The 21090-nt window shown below is 43.3% G+C and overlaps 1 protein-coding gene across 1 annotated transcript in view; it reads left to right on the top strand.

Annotated features, from left to right (window-relative positions):
* Positions 1–21090, top strand: part of LOC144175834 (E3 ubiquitin-protein ligase MIB2-like) — a 70133-nt gene that overhangs the window by 25399 nt on the left and 23644 nt on the right. The window contains exons 2-7 of the mRNA XM_077704847.1: positions 1284–1340; positions 3320–3426; positions 5742–5852; positions 13555–13659; positions 15334–15466; positions 17932–18032. Coding sequence (XP_077560973.1) covers positions 1295–1340; positions 3320–3426; positions 5742–5852; positions 13555–13659; positions 15334–15466; positions 17932–18032 — 603 coding nt within the window. The 5' untranslated portion in view covers positions 1284–1294. The remainder of the gene's footprint in view (positions 1–1283; positions 1341–3319; positions 3427–5741; positions 5853–13554; positions 13660–15333; positions 15467–17931; positions 18033–21090) is intronic.

Raw genomic sequence — 21090 nt, 5'->3', positions numbered from 1 at the left:
TCACGAAGGTGATCCGTAAATATTCTGCCGGTCGTACTTACAAGAACATTCCGTAAACCACAGAACATTACAGGTGCAAGTAAGAAGGTGAAGATTCAGATGTTTACGAGCTTAGGACACTGACTGTAATTTTAAAACCTTCTCCTCAATCTCCCTTGTTTAAGCCGAAGTATGAGTAGGCACAGAATTAGGTAGGCATAAAGTTCAAACCTTCTGCTGAAGAGCTTTGGTGCGGTGGAAGAAAAGAAGCATGCGCCTAACTGCTCAGCACACTCCTGTTCCCCTGAAATTCTTGGGATGTTTGTCTTTGCTGTTCAATTTGCACTCAGCCACAGACACTACCTGTTACATGTCGTCGAGCTCCTCACCATTTGGTCTCAACATTTTTTTTACTTACTGGTTTACTGCAATCGCCAGCACTCTCTCTGATATTTTCGTCCAACTGCTTCTTGTTTCGCCCGTCATATTTTCCCACCAGTTCATTCTACGCTTTCCTTTCGGGAACCCAAGCTTATGGAATGATGTTCGTCGAATTTCATTCTTATTTCTTTTTCGTTAAACCTTTCAATACGACGACAGCGCAGAGCTGTCATTGCGCGCACTGTTCAAGTACTACATTCCTCCACTTCTTTTTCATTGATTGATTGATTTGTTGACTGAATTACTGATTGATTTATTGATTGATTGAATAACTGATTGATTGATTGATTGATTGATTGACTGTTTGATTTCATGATTTATTCATTTGTTAATTGATTGATTGATTGATTGATTGATTGATTGATTGATTGATTGATTGATTGATTGATTGATTGATTGATTGATTGATTGATTGTGGGATTTCACGGGCCGAAGCTACATCTGCATAATGAGGGGCGCCTGAATGGAGGGCTCTGGATTAATTTTGACCACCTCAGGATCTTTAGGTGCACCAAAATCTCAGCCCCCGGGTGTTTTCGCTTTTCCCCTCTACCTGAGAAGCACCCACTGCGCCCGAGATCGAACCCTCAAATTTGAGCTCAGTTTGCCAACACCTTAACCACTGAGCCTCCGCGGCTGGTTCCTTGACTTTTTGAATTTCCTTGCATCATCAACTTTACGCAGCCGCAATTCTACTCACTTGGTCATCACGGTGTTATTGTGGCTTCCTTTATTTCATTTCCAGTGTAATCATATTTAGAGAGTAGTCAAACGTTTCAGACAGCAAATATATTTTGTACATACATTGTTGCGCTTATCTCAGCAGCAAAAGAATAAGGTTGCATGGTTTCTTGTTTTTTTAGGTCTATAAACCATGGGAAGCGGTCAGTCGAGAGCCTCCACGGCTGCGTCAAGCCAAGGTGAGCCCGTTTGCCCTTCGGCGATTTTTCTTTGTTCGTTTATCTCCCGGGTAAGAACATATCTCTTCTGTTAAACCCCCCTACAATACACCAATCATTAAACGCGAGTCACAAATCTGTACCCATCTATCTGCCGTTTAATTAAATAAATACTTTGGACTAGGGCCCAGCTGCGCGTAGATTGCGCACTAGATGGGAAGCTCTCCGACTCGTACCACGAAACAATTCAGATAGAAAGCTTCTGAATGCTTCTAGAAAAACTAAAGAACTCCGTTTTTTTTTAGCACACTTCGTGGCTTTCCTATGTGACGGTACCCAACATAGCAGGATTTCTGCGGCCATGTCATTCTAGAAGCGAGGAAGCCCAGTTGAGGAAGCTTGCTAACGAGAGAAAATTATTTTTCCCTCGGCGTCTCTAACAATCACCAACTCGCAATAATTAACTTAAAAAATAATACGCTTTCTGCCAGGCCGCCGACTGGATTGAAGGGTACTTGAAATTGGTAGAGGGCCCTCTCTCTCTTTATCTATTTTACCCCCCCCCCCCATCCGTTTCACCTCTATCGTTTCAGTTGATAACAAATCCTTCACACAACAGGATATATGGAAATCACACCGACAGCAATTATAAAGTTGGTTCTACCTATTGTTTTGGTGTTACGTTATCAGTTTTCTCTGTTTACCGCGGTAAGGCGTCACTATCACCTTCGAACCAAGGGAAGCAAACTGACTGATGGGGCTCTTGGTGGAACTCTTTGAAGGAGTAGAGGAAAGACAGGGGATGGAAATGTGATCTGGAAGCCAAGGTGGAGTAAAGTGGAGTGTATGGAGGGAGGGTATATAAAGGGGCGGGGCTTTCCCCGCCCCTTTATGAGATGAGATGAACCCCTTCGTTGAGATGAGATGAACCCCTTCGTTGCACATTTTGTGGATCAGTTTCTTCAAATTACTTCAATCTGTTTTCTCACGCTACAGCATCAATTCATTCTTCCCTTGAAGGGAGTGCGGGTGAGAGGAAGTCGACAGAAAGAAGGGCAGTGAGAGATAGCCGGTGGAAGGGGGAAGCGCTGTTCGTCACCAGAAATCTGTCACAAGCAGAAGAATTCTAGAACATTACATAAACAGCCATTGGAGATGGTTCCTTCATGTCTTTTGCTCTGTTTTTTTAAGCAACACGCAAGAAACTCCACATTTGTGACGCCTGCTTTGCATGAGGCATGCACCTCCCTGTGTCGGAGTTCAGTCAGTCTTTAACTCGTTATCAACGACTGAAATGCCGGGAACGCAGGTGTAATAAATGTCCTGAGTGCTCCTCTAAGAATCCCATGCCCGCACCAGTTCAGTCAGCGGATCGAAATTGAAGAGACCCCTCGGGCGCGCGCACTATTGTGAATAAAGCGTGCAGTTTTAACACTAAGGACCTCAAAAATATACTGAAGCCAGTAATTAACTCCCGAATTTTCTCATTGCTTCTTTCTCAAACATAATGTCCAAACCACTCCCATCTTTGTTCGTTACGCCAAACTAACATATTTCACTACCCTGGAAAAAAAACCTTTAACAATTTTTCTACTACTACTATACAATTGCTTTTGTTTGACTGACTGGTCTTCAGCGCATGCAAATTGAAATTGTATGGGCTAATGGCAGGCGATGGCAACGTTAACCGCACAGTTGCGCTCAGCAGGGATATATGAATAATTTATTCCTCACGTAAAAATTACCGGGGCTCTCTCATTTCCCCTTGATATACTGATGTTTAAACATAAAAAGCTAGTTCGTACCTTTTCACATGTCGGCTTTACCATGTTTTTTTTTTACTCAATCTGCCATGTCTACATCTAAATATTCAGCTTTTGTGGGAGCTAGATCTGTTGCTCGGTGTGTTGCGTAGCTGAAATCATGTCTTTTTGGAGCAATAGCCCCAAAACTTGTATTTTCTTACTTCTTCTATTTCTTGTAATGTGTACACATCATAGATTTGTACGCAATCAAAGCCGGAGACCGCGTGGCCGTTACCATGGATGTGGAGAACTTCCGGCTTTTCCAGAATGACTACGGCGGCTGGGAGGCCGAGATGACCCTGGTAAGCTCCCTCCAGCGGTGATCAACTCTGTATCAGCGGAGCTCGACCCTGTTTTGTGCCACACACAACTGACGTTTCTGTTCTGTTTACGCAGCAGTTTTAGGATTTTCTCAGAAATTTTCTATGCCTCACTAACGGCGTCGATGTCCTAGCAGGACATCCTGCAGGAAAGTCAACTTACACAATGGGTTTTCACAAAGGCCCATCAAACGCTTCAAGAAAAAGATGGTGCCCGTGGTCGGAATAAAACCTCGGTCCATCGCATTACGAAGCCGACGTCTATCGATTGCACCGTTTGGACATGGTCTAAGCAGTTCGGATTAGGAACTTTGCTTACACTTAGGTTTGAGGGAAGAACCTTCACGTTTTAACCGTTTTTTTTTTAAGAAAAGACTGATTTTTTTTCTGTCGCACTGAATTGTTGGTGTCTGATCTCTAGTGACATTCTTGCGGGACATCTCACACCAGCAATTCACTGAGCGGTCCACGCACTTCCTGCTGGTCTAGGAAATCATTTGGCTCCATTTATTACCTCATTAATTGTAGAAACAATAGTCCTATGTCCAATTACAGCCTTTAAAGGGTTCAGAAAACATCTGCTGAATTTCACCACATTTTCTTGGGTGCTTGCTACTGCCTCAAGCAATCGCCACAAAAGTTTATAGACCACTTTGCTCTCCGCGCGAAAGCTGTCCATTCTGCATTTTCACTTTGACGATGAAGCTTGCCGGGGCCTTCATGAGTGGCCGGGAGTCTGGCGCTCGCGAAAAATTATCAACAGTAGCTACAAGGTGTGTCATGTCGGGGAGGGCCCAAGAAGCTAGATATCACTATATTATAACAGAAGGGACCTTCCCCCGAAAGGTTGACGTTGCGTGTGCTATGATATGAGCACAACCACAAGATAGGTATTCATAAAAGAATATCGAGGCATTGTCAAAGGAGGAGCGTGCAAGGAAGTCTTAATCACGCACAGATTTTCGCGGCGTCAAAATATTTTCGTAATGAACTGCTGAAAAGTTGCTGAATGCTATGTAGTTTTCTTGTATAGTTACAAATAAACTTCAAATGCCAGTGGGCATATAAACCATGGGCAAAACCATGGGCTATACATTTTGATAACCAATCACGTAAAAACAATATAGATTGTTTTGGTGTTCTCCCGGTTAGTGTGTATTATAAATAAAAGCTGTTTGTGTGCAAAATATCCATATTGTACGACGGCTGTACCAGATGCATGCACGTTTGAGTATAAATACATGTGTGAAAATGTCAAGCCAACGAAATCCTTCTGCCGGCGCTGAAATGACAGCACACCATGGGGTCGGCCCTCATACTTCCCGGACTTCGTCTGTTAAGACATCGTCAACGATACTGTTCCGCAGAGAACTACGAGGAAGGCGAGGCTGGTCTACAATATGGGCGCATGGCACACTAAGCAGCTTCACAGCTATGTGTAGTGGTTATGCAAACATGCTCCCAGGGCTTCTTGCAAACGGTGAAGAGAAGGCAGGGGTGGGTGCTATTGCCAGAACAGGAGACCAGATTGCGCCGCGGTAAACTCTGCCTAGCAACTCTGACACGGCCTCTTTGTGCTTGATCTTGTTCGGAAATACATAATTACCTGCTTCGCGCCATCCTCGTAACAGTACTGAATCAGTGCGTTGTAACTGTGTTTCCTACAGCAGGCTTTCCAAGGATGCTGTTCATTCATAAATGTTTGTACAGTTCAAAATTAAAAAACATACCTCCCAATGAACTGACCAAACTTTTCTTGAGAAAAGTTGGCGGAAAGGTTTGAGTAGCAAGTTTCACGGTGTGTTCATAGCTCACAAGCCGCAAATAAAACTGACACCTATATAAAGTGATTTCTTGAATTGCACTCTTTCCAGGATCCGGATCGTGAATACTATATTCTTACTGCGTGAACTAAAAATCGCTCTCACGTGTCACAGCTGCATTGACCAGTTACCTTAAAATTGTTTTTTATTCAAAAGTGTTTTTGCTGGCAGGTTTTTTTTTAATGCGTTGTTCATCTGCGCAACCTGACACTGGCATTTGCAACCCGTGCGGGCCTGCGTTGCGGAAACCAATTGTGGTAATGAACGAATAGTGTGCGGAATTCTTCTCTAGAAAGTAATACACCAAGATAAGTAGCTTCCACGACAGCTCTCTGCGTATACCTTGTTTTAATCTCTTTACCCCGTTCTCTCTCCCTCCTTTTTACTGGGTTCCGCTCCTACTCCCAAAAAGAAATCCTGCGTTCTCCACTGCTCCAAGGCTAATGAGTTTATATGTGCGCTTTTTATCCTCAGATATTTGGCAACGTTGGCACCGTCCTTAAGGTGGAGCCCACCGGCGGAATGATGGTTAACTACCCGGTGGCACGACGCACGTGGAATATTAACCCTGCCGTGCTGGAAAAGGTAAACGCAACCTCCGCCTGCAACCTTCTCATCGAACCAGTAATCCTCTTCCACAACGCTTTGTGCTGCCCCAAACTCTTACCAACCGTGAAGAAACACTTTCGAATACAGCCGAACAACCTGCTAGAATATTGTGAATGCCGAACTTCAAAACAAAACTTTTTTGTCCTTTGCATTGTTAAAGATACGACGTGTGTCAAGCAGCATCTTATGACGGACAATTTAATTTGATAGCACAATTTTTTTACTAATGACAAATACTGCTGTATGACAGACACATTGCAGGAGTTTGTGCAAAGTAATGAATACACAATAAACTATAATGCTTAACAAGTCCATTCAAAACTCTATTCGTAGCCAACTTTCACGACGACGCACAAATGATTTTATAATTCCAATCTAAAAGCAAAGATTGAAAACTTCAAATCTAAAGATCGAGTTACGTGTGCTCTCATTAGAGTTAGCGAAGGAAATGAGCGCGTGAATGTGGACTATTTTGTTCACTATATCGTGTCCGTGCACAAGTATGTCTGAGGTCGAGCGAGTGAAGCCATAGACGGATAGCGTGTGTCGAAGGCAAAAACTTCTGTTCACAAATGTAATATATGAAACTGAATGGCGTTTTAAACGATTCAAGTCTCACTAATCCCATGCACAGTGAGGGTGCCAGACCGCGGAGGCGCATTCGAGTACCAGTCGTTTATAGGCGCTTAGTTTACTTTCAGCAGTTGCATCTCTTAGCGTTATTGTAAGTAGTCCAGTGTCCGAAGCGCTTTCCAGCAGACCAAATTTGTGTTTGCGCCATTTTAGGTTATGTGAAAGCGTGACGCCGAGGCTCTTGATTTCTTAAGTGTGCTTCATTTTGTGTCCGTAGGATAAACGTACTAGTTGCTTCTTGTTTGAAAACGTCATGCATACAGTTTTTTTTTTCGAGGTTTAAGTGCAGTTTACCGCGTTGAGCTTCAGGTGCAAAAAGAATAAAATACATTATTCAACTCTGTTTGGTCACTGGAGTTTATTACAACAAAAGACGCAGTATACGTATTGCAACAAAAAACCGCGAATTGGGGACCATGCAACAAGATTGCTCCGCTGTCTCGTGGGTTCTTCCAAAGCTACGACATGGGCAGCCAAGCAGACAACGCAGGTTTAGTTATGCTGTAACGCTGACCTTGTGGCATGGCCAAGCAGCTTTCTGTAAATTGCGCAAACAATTGCTCTAATTTTCCTCTGGAAACGAAGTTCTTCCAATTTTTGGCATGTTCGTCCCTTCATGAACAGCTAACTCGAGGGATACGGAGTGTGCGTCGCGTGGAGCAAGTGAGTGCGTGTTTCCATTTTGTTGTATGTCCGCGCGCGGGTGAGGGGTAAACTTTTTTGAACTAACGGGCCGATGGAACCAAATTGTACCCGGAGAAGAAGCTAAGAATACGCAGCCCACATTGTGTCGGTGATCTAAAATATCGAGGGATCTAAAATATCTGTCATACGCGCCAATGATTTTCCCACCGGCCTACCACAAAACGCCTGGGATAGCTGCGGACAGGGAATCCGGTTATAAACTGCCAGTCTGTTTTCGGTATTTGGAATTTACCAAGCTTTACTTTTCGTCTCTTGAAATCTTGTTACCTGAGCAGAGTAAATGAGAGAGCATATTGTTAACTACGAACATGCACAGTCGCCTTCTTTTCTTGAGCACTCCGGGGATTTTTTTTTTGCCATTGCGGCTTCCTGCAGCTAACAATTTCATTATCAACACCTATACCTGTTTATGGGAGCGTATTTTTTTTTAATATTGCGATCTCCTACTTACCTGGTTTTTTTTCATTTTTGCTCTAATATACCTGCGTTTGTACCAGAAACGCGGAACTTTTGTGGATTCGTCGCGTTTTTTTTTTTTTTTTACGGCGTAGTGCGGCTACCAAGATTAATACAATCGGAACTGTTTGTTGATCCTCAATATCGACAGCTTTGTTTAAAGAACTCACCGCTGAAAGTTATTCATGTAAAATAGGAAAATAGCTCTCAATTACACCGCGTGTCAACGGTCCTGGTGTCTGTTTATGGAATTTTGTTTTGCCCAATGGCAACGCGCTAAGCAGAACAGCAAGTGCAGTTTCTGTGAACACACGGGGTCAAACACAGGAACGAGGATAAGGATGCGTTGACTTCACTTTTAGTAGAAATTGCACGTGGGGGACGTAACACGAAGAATACAGCAGCGACGCCTTTCAAGGTTACTTCGCGCATAGTGAACACCTTTCTTGCCCAGTATCAACCGGTCAATTTGCTAAGAGAATTTTCTCAAAACACAATCGCGTCCTTTTTTTTCGGAGGAAAGTGAGGCTAGCATGTGTTGGTTTATAAGTGCGGGGTCGCAAGAATGAACTAGGGTAACGCTTCCTTTATGCCCAGTTTTTAACGTCCTAATGGTCTCGCTTGAAGTAGTTGCACTACCATTTACATGTACACTGCTCTAATGTGGGTGGAAAACCCGAATTTCATCGGTGTGAGACTCCTTGTTAGCGCTGTTTCGTTTGCTTGACGGGTGCTGCTACTTTTGGCAGTGCAGTTCTGTGCGGCACCGCATTACCCAGATCTGTCAAAGTGTACGCTCTTTCAGATTGAATTTCATGCCTTTTTCCTCATTTATGCCAACAAAAAAAACTCAGGACTACCAATACGGCAAAATACCGCTCATTGGATTACATGGCTCGCTTTCGCAGACGCCAGTCTAGCACACGGCCGCAGCACGCTTATTCCACGGCGGGACGACGGCGCGGCCAATGGTGGCGCTCACAAGGCCGGGCTGTGCCAGCAATATATAAGCAATATAATCAGAGAAAAGTGGAAGAGCAACTGTCGGTGCAGGCAAAGAAAGATAAAGAATGACAGCGAGTAATGGGTGGGGCAAATACGAGGGAAGGGTAGCGACACGCCGAAAAAGTTTTCGAAACATGAACCATGTACGAGCATTAGGGAAATGCACGGTACCCCCAGAAAATGGTACTGTAGAAAACGAAGAGGGGCGAATGCTCAAGAAAGAGCAGGCATTGGCATATACATAAAATTATCACGGATAAATATTGTATGAAGAGGACCCGCAGCACCACAGAGATGCCCCGACGTGTCATCTCTGTGGTGGGGTGGCACGGAGTGGCATCGCGAAGTCTCTGGAAATAGATAGGAACAAACTATAGGAAAAAAATGCGGAAGAAAAGGCCCCCCAAAATACCGCAGTAGGCACGGATTCGATATCGATTGAGTTGATGAACCAATTAGGCCCAAAGAGCAAGGGCAAGCTACTACAAGCCATCAGTACAGGGAGAGAAAAGAAGGAAATACCGGACATGTGGCAAACTAGCCGGGTGAACTTAATGTAGAAGCGCAAAAGAGACAGGACAAACCCGAGCTCGTATAGGCCAGTAACCATCACGTCAGTGCTGTACAGGTTAGCAATGCAGGCATTGAAGTTCGAACTAGAGCAGTGGGTGGAAGAAAATAGGATATTAGGGGAACTTCAAAATGGGTTTCGAGGGGACAGAAGACTAGACTACAACTTAATTGTTGCAAGCGAATGCATAGAGGTGGTGAAGATGCAAAACCGACCTTTGTGGTTAGCCTTTCTGGACATTAAATCAGCGTATGATAATGTAGACATGGAGCGACATTGGAGTATCCTGGAGGACGAGGGAGTTGGGGCAGATTTCATTACCTTATTCAGAGAGCTATACCGGGAGAACCAAGTGCAAATAGTGTGGGAGGGGGTAACATACAATAGGCCTGTATACACCTACAAGGGTTTGAAACAAGGATGTCCTCTCACTCCGCTGCTGTTCATGATCTACATGGCGGGGTAAGAAAAGAAGCTAGACGTCAGTACGCTGGGGTTCGACTTATCATACATGAAAAACGGGCAGGTGGTGGAACAACGGGTTCCACAACTAATGTATGCATACGACATACTGTTGATAGCGGACAACCGATTGGTATGCACGGCTTGATGTATTTATGCGGTGGAGAAGCGCCGCAGTGAGGGCTATTCCTTAGAAGAGAAAAATCGGGCATTGTGGCCTTCAAGGACTACACGTAGAACAAAACAGTATTAATGCAACAAGTAGAAATACCACGGGTAAAGGAGTACAGATATTTAGTAGTATGGCTTAACGACGGCGAAGTCTACAGGCATGCGCATGAGGCTCGCCTTAAGACGAAAGGAAGACGAAAAGCGGGTATAATAAAGCATAGTGCCCACTGGGGCTACAACAAATACAAGGTGGTAAGGGGAGTCTGGAATGGAGTCATGGTACCAGGATTAATTTTCGGAAATTCGGTTCTGTGCATGAAACCAGACACCCAAGCGGGCCTGGAGGTAAATCAAAGGGCGGTAGGCATTTTTTTTTCAAAGGTGTTTATTGAAGTTTTATTCAAGTTGATTCACATTCCAATTGTGGAAAGTGCAGGAAGAGCTAAAGGCTACAGCCTGACAGAGGCTCTTGCTTCAAGGGGCAATCCAGCAGTACAGAATTCAACACAATAACATTCAATTTCATACGCAGAAAAATATACTCGAAACGTGAGTGGGGTGAGGAGGGTGGCGATCAATACATATAATCACAGGCTCTCGCGTACAGCTGTAGATACTTAAATACAAAAAACAATAGTTTGTAGCTAGCAAACACACAAATTATTGTGGAAGGTACATCCTGTGTACATGCAGTACACATATATTGAATGGAATATTACATTTACAGACATTAAAAAACAGCAATAACAGGCAGATTACGAGTATTCAATACTAAGTTCTAGAAGCATTTTTCAATGAATTTGTTATACAACTGTATGCTAAAATCATAGCTTTCGTCAATTTTATTAAAGAGCCATGGTATCTGGAAATCAGTATGTTGTTTGCCATAATTAGTGCGGATCTGTGGTGTTTTTCCAAGTCTACCACGCAGGCAGTACAGACTCGCTGGCTGATGTGTATGAGGGTTATAAAGGTTATTATTTCTGATGTACTGTAGCAATTTGTAATAATGTACTTGGCTAGCTTTAAGCAAACCGTGTTTGGAGAATAAATCATGGGTTCTTAAATCCTCACTTCTTCTTTGGTAATTTTCAAAAATTCTGAGTACCTTTTTTTGCAATATAATAAGTCTATTGTATTTATGAGCGGTCGTGGTACCCCATACCAAATAACAGTATGATAGCTTAGAATAAATAGGGTATAGTACAGCAATTTTTCAACCAAAGGGGGATAAGAGATGCGATTTTAGAGAGGCAACCAACAGTTCTACTTAGCTCAGAACACAATTTTTCTACGTGTGTATTCCAGGATAAGTCAGTTCTAAACCAAATACCTAAGAATTTCTGGGTTTCTACTTGGTCTGTTTTACAGTTTCGGAACAGTATCGTTAAATTAGTATTTGTTGATTTATTAACCGGCGCAAATATGATATATTTAGTTTTACTGACATTTAATTGAAGTTTATTCATATGCAGCCCATTTGACAGAATATCCATGTATTTGTTAACGTTTATTTGCAGGTCAGGAAGTGATTTTGAGGAGAAGAACATGTTAGTATCAATGGCATACATGAGTAATAGTGGGGAGTTAGGTATTGCCGACAAGAAATTACGTATAAGTTAAATAGCAATGGACCAAGTATTGAACCTTGGGGAACGCCGCTTTCTATCTTACGTTTAGTGGATGTTGCGGTATGATTGACACATACCGGCATCTATTATTTGGATAGTTTTTTTTTTAATTTCTAATGCAATTCCACGTATTCCATAGTCGTGTAGTTGTTGTAGTAGGACTTCATGATTTACTGATTCGAATGCTTTTCGCAGGTCTAAAAAGATACCAAGTGTGTATAGTTTTTGCTCTATATTGCTAAGAATTTTGTGTTTTTTCATCAATCGTGCCTGTTCGGTGGATTTATTTTTCCGGAAACCGTACTGCGCGTCACTTAAAACTTTGTACTTGTCCACAAACTCTGCTAGTCTAACACTTATAACACGCTCAAACAGTTTAGACAATACTGGCAACACGGAAATCTGTATGAAATTATTTATAGTCTTGTCCCTTCCACCTTTATGAACTGGGCACACTCTTGCTATTTTGAGGTCGTCTGGAAATGGCCCTAGCGGCCCACAGCAAAACTACAAATAAAGCGGTACAGTGGGATATGGGCTGGTCGTCTTTCGAGGCGAGGGAGGCGCAGAGCAAGATAAAGTCTGAGGAGCGACTTCGTGACATGGAGGGCGAAAAATGGGCGGCGAGGGTGTTTGAGTACCTGTATATGAGGAGCATGGACACGCGTTGGAGACGGAGGACCAGACAGCTCACCAAGCGGTACGGAAAGTCGGTAGGGGAAAGTGGGATTTACACAACGCTTAAAAAGCAGGTAAAGGCAGCAGAAACGACGAATTAGGCACAGAGAATAGAAGCAAAAAAACACTGGAGACTTATAGGACAGAGAAACTCGAAATCAGAAAGGAAGATTTCTATGACAATACGTGAGGCAGGGCATCGTCCTTTGTACGGGAGGGGTGTCTGAGAGAACCCGGGTATACGCGGGTACCTACAGGCATCAGGAAGAAACATGTGTATGCTGCGGCATAAAGGGGGAAACCATCGACCATATTGTCAGGGACTGCACAGAGAAGCAACCGCCGCAGGGCGATGGCAAAACGACGTTGGCGGAGGCTTTGATATTTGGAGTAAAAGGGAGCCGTAACTTCAGGGACATTTCGGTGCCGAAGAGGTAGCTAGAATTAGGGTGTATGAAAAGTATGGTAGAGATTGGTACACAGGCGCCGTAATCATACGGATGAAAATTTAGAGAAGGCGAAGGGGGGGGGCGGGAAGGGGGTTACAGCGATGAGAGTTTAAAACATTTCTGAGGCGCGGATGAGAGGGAGAGAAATAGATTAGGTTAGCTAGGAGTAGGGCTGGTGGAAAAAAACAAGCAAGTCAGTTGCTGACAACCGACGCAACTTTTCAACGCCAGAACCACTAATCATCATCATCATCATCCGCAGCAGCAGCAGCAGCGCCAGCGCGTCCTCTTCATGTGTCGCATGCTCCCTAAAGTGCAAACGAAGAGAACGAGCAGTTGACAATAGCAAAATACACTTATGACAGCGAGACGCGGAAGCACTATATTGGAAGTTTTGCATTCTGAAAAATTGTGGAATGTCTTGCATGTAACGAAAATGGCGCAGATTACTTTCATTGCAATTGTGAGCGTTGCAATAATACTGCCACGTACGTAGTTACCGCTTTATTCCTGCAATCCCCTCATGGGCGTGTGTTGGGAATACTTGCAATCCGCTTCCCTGCCGTGCGTCGGGAACGGCTGATAGCTCAAAGACGACCCCCCGCAGCGCACTCGTGTGCCCGAGTGAGTGCGCCATAGTTGCGATACAAGGCGACCACGTCCCCATGCTGCCTGAACTTTGCAAATAGGCCCGACACCTAATAAATACATGTATTATCAGCCTGCCCTTCACGCCTGCGTCTGTCGATTTGCACCACTACTATTGCAGGTTTCTTACGCGCTCTTCAACAAGGGCTCCAACTTGGCGATGTTAAAAAGCAATAATAAATGCTCAGCCCCAGTTGACTGTTTGCAAAGAGTCTTTCCAAGTTGGTTTCAATTTTAATCTCGTTGTTTTTGTATTTTTTGCTTCACAGGTGATCACCTACAAAACTGGAGACAAAGTGCGGGTGTGCGTGAACCTCGAGAAACTTAAGCAGTTGCAGGAAGGACATGGAGGTTACACCGAAGCAATGAAAGAGGTGACTTGCAACTGCGGATCCATCTTCTTTTCTTTTTCAGGCGCACTCAAAACTTTTGATTGTTGCGAGACTTTTTTATGCTACGTATACAGGCTCTTGCTGAGTGCGTTTTTTACCTATCGGCGAAGGCACAGGTTACGCGCACAATATTTTATTCCATATATACTGCGCAGACAGCAACTGGATGTTTCTGCACGTACATTTAAGGAAACGAAATGTCGTGGTAATAAATAAGGCAGCTCAAAACATAAAAAGCGGGTATGGTGGCGTAGCACTAGCAGTATTCACGCCTTGTACGTTCTCCGTCGCCATAACTAACAAATCCGTTCAAGCTCTTTTGCAACCATAATTACCTCTTCCGGCCACCAAACCTTCTCAAACTGACGTGGTAAAAAGTTTGCCGAAAAAATGTTGCTCGTTTCACGATGTTAGATGGGTTTGTTTGTTTGTTTGTTTGTTTTTTGTTTGTTTGTTTGTTTGTTTGTTTGTTCCTACACACTGCCACACTTGGTTCTATGGCAGTAGTTAGTAGAAGAACAAATTGAAATAGCAATTAGCACAATAGCCCAATCCATAAAAATCAGAAAAGGCAAGTACAAATATTTCCGGCGGAAATACGTGTACTTGCTCTTAATGATTTGTCAACAGCCAGGGATTTTTTCACGCAAATTCCTTCCATACCCTATAAGTTTACCCTCTGTCTTATTTAGTGTCAGCCGTCCCGACATTGAATAGTGCCCTTTCTGTTGAGGGTTTCATTCAACTGTCGTTGCAGTTAAGGGGGTCTGTCGTCTAATGAACGTAAAAATGCTTCTTTTTTCTCTTTCCTCATACGTGGACGGCAAACGGGCTAGTTATCAATGCTACAACATAGGTTCGGCCTTTATTATGCAAAAAACACTGAGCGCCACGCCTACTTCCAAGTTTGCTACCATTCGCCGAGCCAATACGTATTTTAAAGCGTCGCTCAGAAAAATTGCCTCAAGCATTACAAACCATTTAGTTAGTGAAGGGCACATAATGTGGTGAAAGATCTGCGCTATCCCTCATAATGTAGCCGAAAATTCTCGGATACGTTCGAGCAGAGAATTTCACCCCACGCACCGGTTCACTCGGTAGCTACTATTATAAGTTGTCTCTAACCAACAGGTTACTATTTTCTGATTTCATTCGACCGCTAAGCTTTCAGCATTCGCGCGATGTTAGATGGATTGTTCCAAACCAAATGTTGAAATGTACTTTTTTTTCATTATGTATTTTGGTGGATAGGAGGTGTGTACACTCATTATTTGTTATGGACGTTAGAAATTTCATTAACACTAAACTGGTTGCGTAAAACGAAAGATTTCTTTGCCTTGAAGTGACCGAAAAAATAGTATGTACTCCATTTCGCTTATGCTAAAACAGGCCGTCTGCATGCAAGGGATTTTTTTAAATTTTCGCCAGTAAATCATTTGTTCCTTCCTGACATCAAAGTTGGATTTGTTTTTGCTACCGGTTTTTGCTACCGGACGGTGTTGTGCTGTACTGAATTGTTTAACCACGATACACAATCGATCGCGCATCAATTTGTGTGCAAAAATAATTTGGGTATAAATATACTGTGCGGCTGTTCAGTATAGTTTTGAGTATCTAGCGTTGACATTTTTTTTACTCCGTTTGCTATACTCACAGTCTATCGGAAAGGTTGGTGTCGTAATTGCCACAGCTGCTGACGCTGACACATTTGTACGCATCTGTGGACAACGATGGAGGTTCAATCCGCTCTGCTTGGTTCCTGCTCCAACAGCTACAGTTGACAGCGAAGGTGAGATCCGTTACGCATGCTTCGCAAACATAGCAAATAAAGAAAACTTGTGGATACCTACGTCAAACTGTAGACTTCATTCACAGTGGACAGACAGACAGACAGACATTGAACTTTATTAGGTCCGGAAGGTCTAACCTAGCGGGCCGCACCTGCGCGGGTGGCGGGAGTGGACAGCTTACAACCAAGTTATCATGACTCTCAAGGACGCACGTATCATGCTGGCGTCCGGCTTTTTCGAACGAGCGAAACAAGACGCATACGCGAAATGTTCGCAGCATTGCCGCGATGCTCAGAAAAGCAGTGCCCACATTGACGAAACATATTCCAACGGCCCTTTTTGTAACAAGTGTTTTTTCTAGGCAAAGGGTGTAGCCATGAGCAAAGTGTGCTGCATCAGGATTCTTAAGATATGACCCACATATTGTGGCTGGAAGGATTTGATTATTTGTGGTTGCCGTGCGCACGGGTGACCGTCTGCTAATTGCATGTGTACGTTTCCATGCGGATCGTGTGTGGGTTAGCGAGGCCATAGAGGCGGGGAGGACAAAAAGGCACGAAAGCCTTATGTGGGCGAAGTCCCTATTCCAGTGCACTGTTACATCTTGTCTCCACATCCGCGCTTACAATCAGCCGAAGGAAGGTGGCTCGTGTGATTTCAACTGGTCAGTTACCCTCTCTTACTTCTCACGAAAACGCCCGTGTGTACCTGATTTCGGCGCACGTTAAAGATCCCCACCTGGTCAAAATTATTCCGGAACCCTCCACTACGGCGCGCCTCATCGCCTGCGTTGCATCGGCGTGTTTAACCCTACAATCAATCAATCTTCTACTTCTCAGCCAATGGTTTTAGACAGAAGTTTAAGTAGAGGTTGGTCTGGCAGCCCCATACCATATAAAAGGGTGCACGGGACTCCGCAGTTTCGGCAGAGCGGGTCGTAGTACGTCGACGAGATTGCGTGAAACTTCGTAGGATGGGGGTGCGCATAGGTCTGCGGGAGCGAAGCACGCTCTCTCGCTTTTTAGGTGATAACGTACCGATGCCTTCTCAACTAATAGTTCTGCGTTATTTCATGATACGTGCAAGGAAAGTGCCATCCCCACCCAGTGGTCCAGCGGTACCCGTTAGGTGAAATATAGGTGCGCCGCCTGTGTCATGACATTGTCGCTGTGTGTCAAGTGGGCTGGCATTTAGGCCAAACTCGTCTTTATTTCCGGAGACCGCAGATGGAGAACCTTCGAGGCCAGATTTTGTATTCTGCCGCTAAATAATCTGCAAGATGCCTTCTCCGAATTGGTGATGACCGTTTTGGTTGATCTCAATTTTGTTATATTAAAAAAAATACCGTTATTTTAAAGTGGCACTGAAACGCGTTTTGAACGTTACCAATGGGCTCGCGCTGCCAAGAGCTCGTGGACACTGGAGCCGAACATTGCCTTTTTTACAAACATCACAAAGCTGCCAATACGGTTTTCAGCCTCTTTACTGCGCTCATTTCCTATTCCCATCATCACTAGGGGATTGTTTTTGCGTCTGCCGTGTGATTACACACGACCCAGCAGGAATTGGTAAGCTTATTAGTCTGCTTACCCCGACACCCAGCTACGACATTGGCTTCGTATATGGGCCTATAACAGTTGACTTGGTTGGCCCTCTCTTGGTTAAAATCTCTTCAGTCCGAATTTCAATAAATCACCATTCTTTTGTCGTCTGGCCACACCTGTGTGGCAATCCAGACGCCCATGCTTAAGGAAATCGTAATGTAAGAAACATTCAGACTATGCTTTCAGTTCCCTGCGCTCACGGAGCGGAGCCTTCACTTTTATCATAGCGGCTGGATTTTCGCGATCGTGTTTTTAAAGCCGAATATGGCTTAGCGACTTTATCCCGATGGTTGCTTAGAACGATTTGCTGCTAAGCCTCGACCCCAGCCAATCTTTTCTACGTATGTCATTGCACACGCCAAAAAGGAGGAACGCCTCCTTTTTCTTTAGTTTGCCGTCGCCGCTAAAAGTTGGCGCGCATGCGCAGCATATATCTGAAGCGCGATAGACGATTACGCATGCTCGGTGAAAGGGTCAGGAGCCCGCCGTTAATACGTATACAATCCTGTTGCTTCTTAAAAAGTTTATGCAGTGGAATATCTTCCAACGGGAAAGTGTGACATCACCACTGCCAAGAACCACGGTGTTGATAAACCGTAAAAAACGTTATTCTAGTGTATATGGCCGTAAACTTAACGTTCGAGAATATAATTCGCATCTCGGACAGCGGAACATGCACTGCGTATTCAAAAATCATCTTTTAAGGCAAAATTACGTTTTTTTTCTATTAAATCATCAGGGGCTATCAATTGCCAGTATAATTTTCAAGTGAAATAGCCGGTACGCAAGTTATATTCATTTTCAATAAAAAAATTTGAGTGTGCTCTACTAACTTAACTTTGACCCCTTTTTTCCACAAGGTGAAATGGGTGGTCTTCATGAAGCCATCGAGACCCTTGGTCAGTTCGAACAACTCCTGAGGCATTTGCTGGATGATGTCGACGTGGTCGCCACTACCGAGGTTTGTCTTATGCCGTATTTTTATTATTTAAAATTTGCCCAAACGCAGCCTGTAATTCTCATGCTTCGGCGAAAGGCACTTCTTCCAGCACGGACAAATTTGCCCTGGAGGTGGTCTAGCTAGGATCACTTCACAAAGCCACTCCCAGATTTTGATTCCTTGATTCCAACGTATCTGTTACAACAAGCAATATTCGCGTTTTGCTTGAGTAGTCACCTTCTCTGTTGCCTACTGTCACCTACTAAGCTTTCAAACAGATTTTTTGGACTGCTGTAATATTCCCACACTTTTTGCCACTTTCGTATACGTATTTCCGCGCCTTCTTGCCGTCAATTTTTTTCTGATTTTTGAACTGTTGGTACATTTTTTCCATTGTGTCAGGATCAAAACCAATCGCTGACTCAACCTGACAACCAGAATAACTTTTACCGCACAAACATTTTCGAACGTTGTTACTGGGCATGGCAGAACTAAAATTCGTTCTTACCACAAAAAAGCAGACACAAGCCGCAAACAACCCGTTTCAATTAATACCTGATACCGTCGTATACCCACATACTTTTTGAAGGTAAATACTTTTCGAAAGATTTACCTTCTCTTCTTCTTCAAACCAATCAAAAAAAAGTTTTGGCAAGTAATATCACCAGACCGCAACTCAAACCATATATTTTTATATAGTGAATCCAACGGCCCTTCTCAGATAAGGATTGTATCGGTGCCTTTAATGAATTCTTCATCGGCTTTCAGCGGAGAGGATCATACATATTACCTAACGTCGATGATTATAACTGGCAATAAATAAAAAGTATTGATGTCACAGTGGAGGGCGTAGCAAGCATCATCAACAATCTTAAATTAGCTTCTTCAGCTGGTGTTGATAACATCTGTTCCAAAATATTAAAAAACACCATATCTGTGTGCAGTATAGTTCTGTGTATGATTTTCAAGCAGTCCTTATCCTCTGGACAGCTGCCCAGTTATTGGAAAATAGATAAAGTGATCCCCGTTTTTAAATCTGGAAATAGAAATAACCAGGAAAATTACCGCCCCATTTCATTGACCTACATGTGCTGCAAGATTATCGAACATATAATAGCTTCCCATGTTTTCAATCACCTTGAGTCAAATCATTTCCTTTTTTTCAAAATCAACATGGTTTTAGGAAAACCTGATCATGTGAAACACAATTACCTGTATTCACAACTGACCTGCACTTTAATGTGAACAATAACCTTCAGACTGACTGCATTTTTCTCGACTTCTCTTTTGATCGTGTTGCCCATTGTCGCCTTATTACAAAATTAACCGCTCTTCGCCTCGACCCCTTCACGCTATCATGGCTCCAAAATTTTCTTTCCAATCGTCAACTCGTCGTGTTGTCTCCTCTTTGTGTCGTCGTTCCCCGCAATCCTCATGGCGTTTCAAGTATCAGACCAACTATCCCGTCAACAAAACTTGCTGAATCGTCAACAGTTCACAGCAGTTAACCATATTGCTTCATCTCCGACTTACGTTACGTCAGGTGTGCCCCAGGGCAGCGTTCTGGGCCCTTTGCTCTTCCTTATTTAAATCAACGATTTGCCATTAAATATTTCCTCTCGTATTCGCATCTTTGCTGATGACTGCAGTATTTACAGAGCAATTAATAGTACTGATGACAACCAAGCGCTTCAAAACGATCTCAGCCTAATTTGCCATTGGTGTAACACTTGGTTAATATGTCTCGAAATGTGTCAAAATGTCAGGTAATTTGTTTTAGCGTAAGCGTGACGACTCACACTTTTCCTACAATATCAATCACATTGAACTGTTGCATGCCGTTTCATATAAATATTTAGGCGTTCACTTAACCGAAAACCTCTCATGGTCATCCCATGTTACAGCCATATGTTGCATATGTTTTATGCCGTATTTACGTCGTAATCTTAGTAATTCACCTTCGAGTATTCGTAAATTGGCCTATCAGACATTTGTTCGCCCACAACTCGAGCACGCATCATCAATTTGGTCCCCGCATTCTGACTATCTAATCCACATGGTCGAATCCGTCCAAAATAGAGCTGCCCGTTTCATCTCCCGTGATTACAGCCACCATTCCAGCGTACCATAACTGAAGCTTGATCTTTCCCTCCAGCCTCTAGTTCTTCGCGACGATATCGCCCTTTTATCATTGCTCCACAAATATGTTTATAACTGCACTCGTTCCACATTGCCTGTCCAAATCGCATAAAACACGTCCCGAAGAATAAATAACCAATTAGGTTTTTCCCGTTTGTATGGTTCCACTCATGCGTTTAACTTCTCTGCACTTCCTGTGGCCATTCGCTTGTGGAATAGCCTTCCCGATAGCATTGCTGCATAAAATAATCAAGAAAATTTTCACCTTCTACACGAGCACTTGCAAAGCAGCACATATAATTAGGCATCATATTGTTTCCTTCACTCGGTAAGGTGTTCGAATTGTCTGCTTTTTTCATCAATCTTTTTTTTTCTTGCATTCAGTTTTTTTTTTCTGTGCGTGTCATGTTCACGCTATCTCTCGCAGAGATGTCAATTCTTTTATCGCATTTTCTGTCGTCAAATGATACTGCGATAATTCTACCTTTCATTTGATGCGGTTTGTGTGCTCTGATCATTGTAGTACTTTTTGCGTTATTTCCCTGCAATGTACATATAAGTTGTTTTTTTCTTGTTCTTTCTCTGATTTTGCTTTGTGTGTATCGAAGTTTTTAGTTCTTTACAATCTTTTTTGCCGAGTGATGGCTGCTTGCTCCTTCTGTATATTTCATTTAACCCCCTTACTCAATGCCTCCGGGCCTGTAAGGTATTTTAAATAAATAAAAAATATGCCCTCGTGTAACTGGCAAATACTTCAGAACAAAGCTGTCATAAATACTCTCACTGCAATTGCGCTTCATTCGTATTAGTGCACAAAACGGAGATATTTCTCACGTGTTCGATGCTTCAGAATTGTACTGTATCCTTGTGTTGGGTTTGTTCAGCAGGACTACTTAACTCTCTTGCAAACCCCCATGAATCCTGCTCTTGAATGCTATCA

The sequence above is a fragment of the Haemaphysalis longicornis genome, unplaced genomic scaffold (genome assembly GCF_048455015.1).
Source record: "Haemaphysalis longicornis isolate Haplotype H1 unplaced genomic scaffold, Haemaphysalis longicornis Haplotype H1 scaffold_3, whole genome shotgun sequence".
Lineage (NCBI taxonomy): Eukaryota > Metazoa > Arthropoda > Arachnida > Ixodida > Ixodidae > Haemaphysalis > Haemaphysalis longicornis.
Note: the sequence above shows the minus strand (reverse complement) of the source record. Positions and strands in the feature narration are given on the sequence as shown.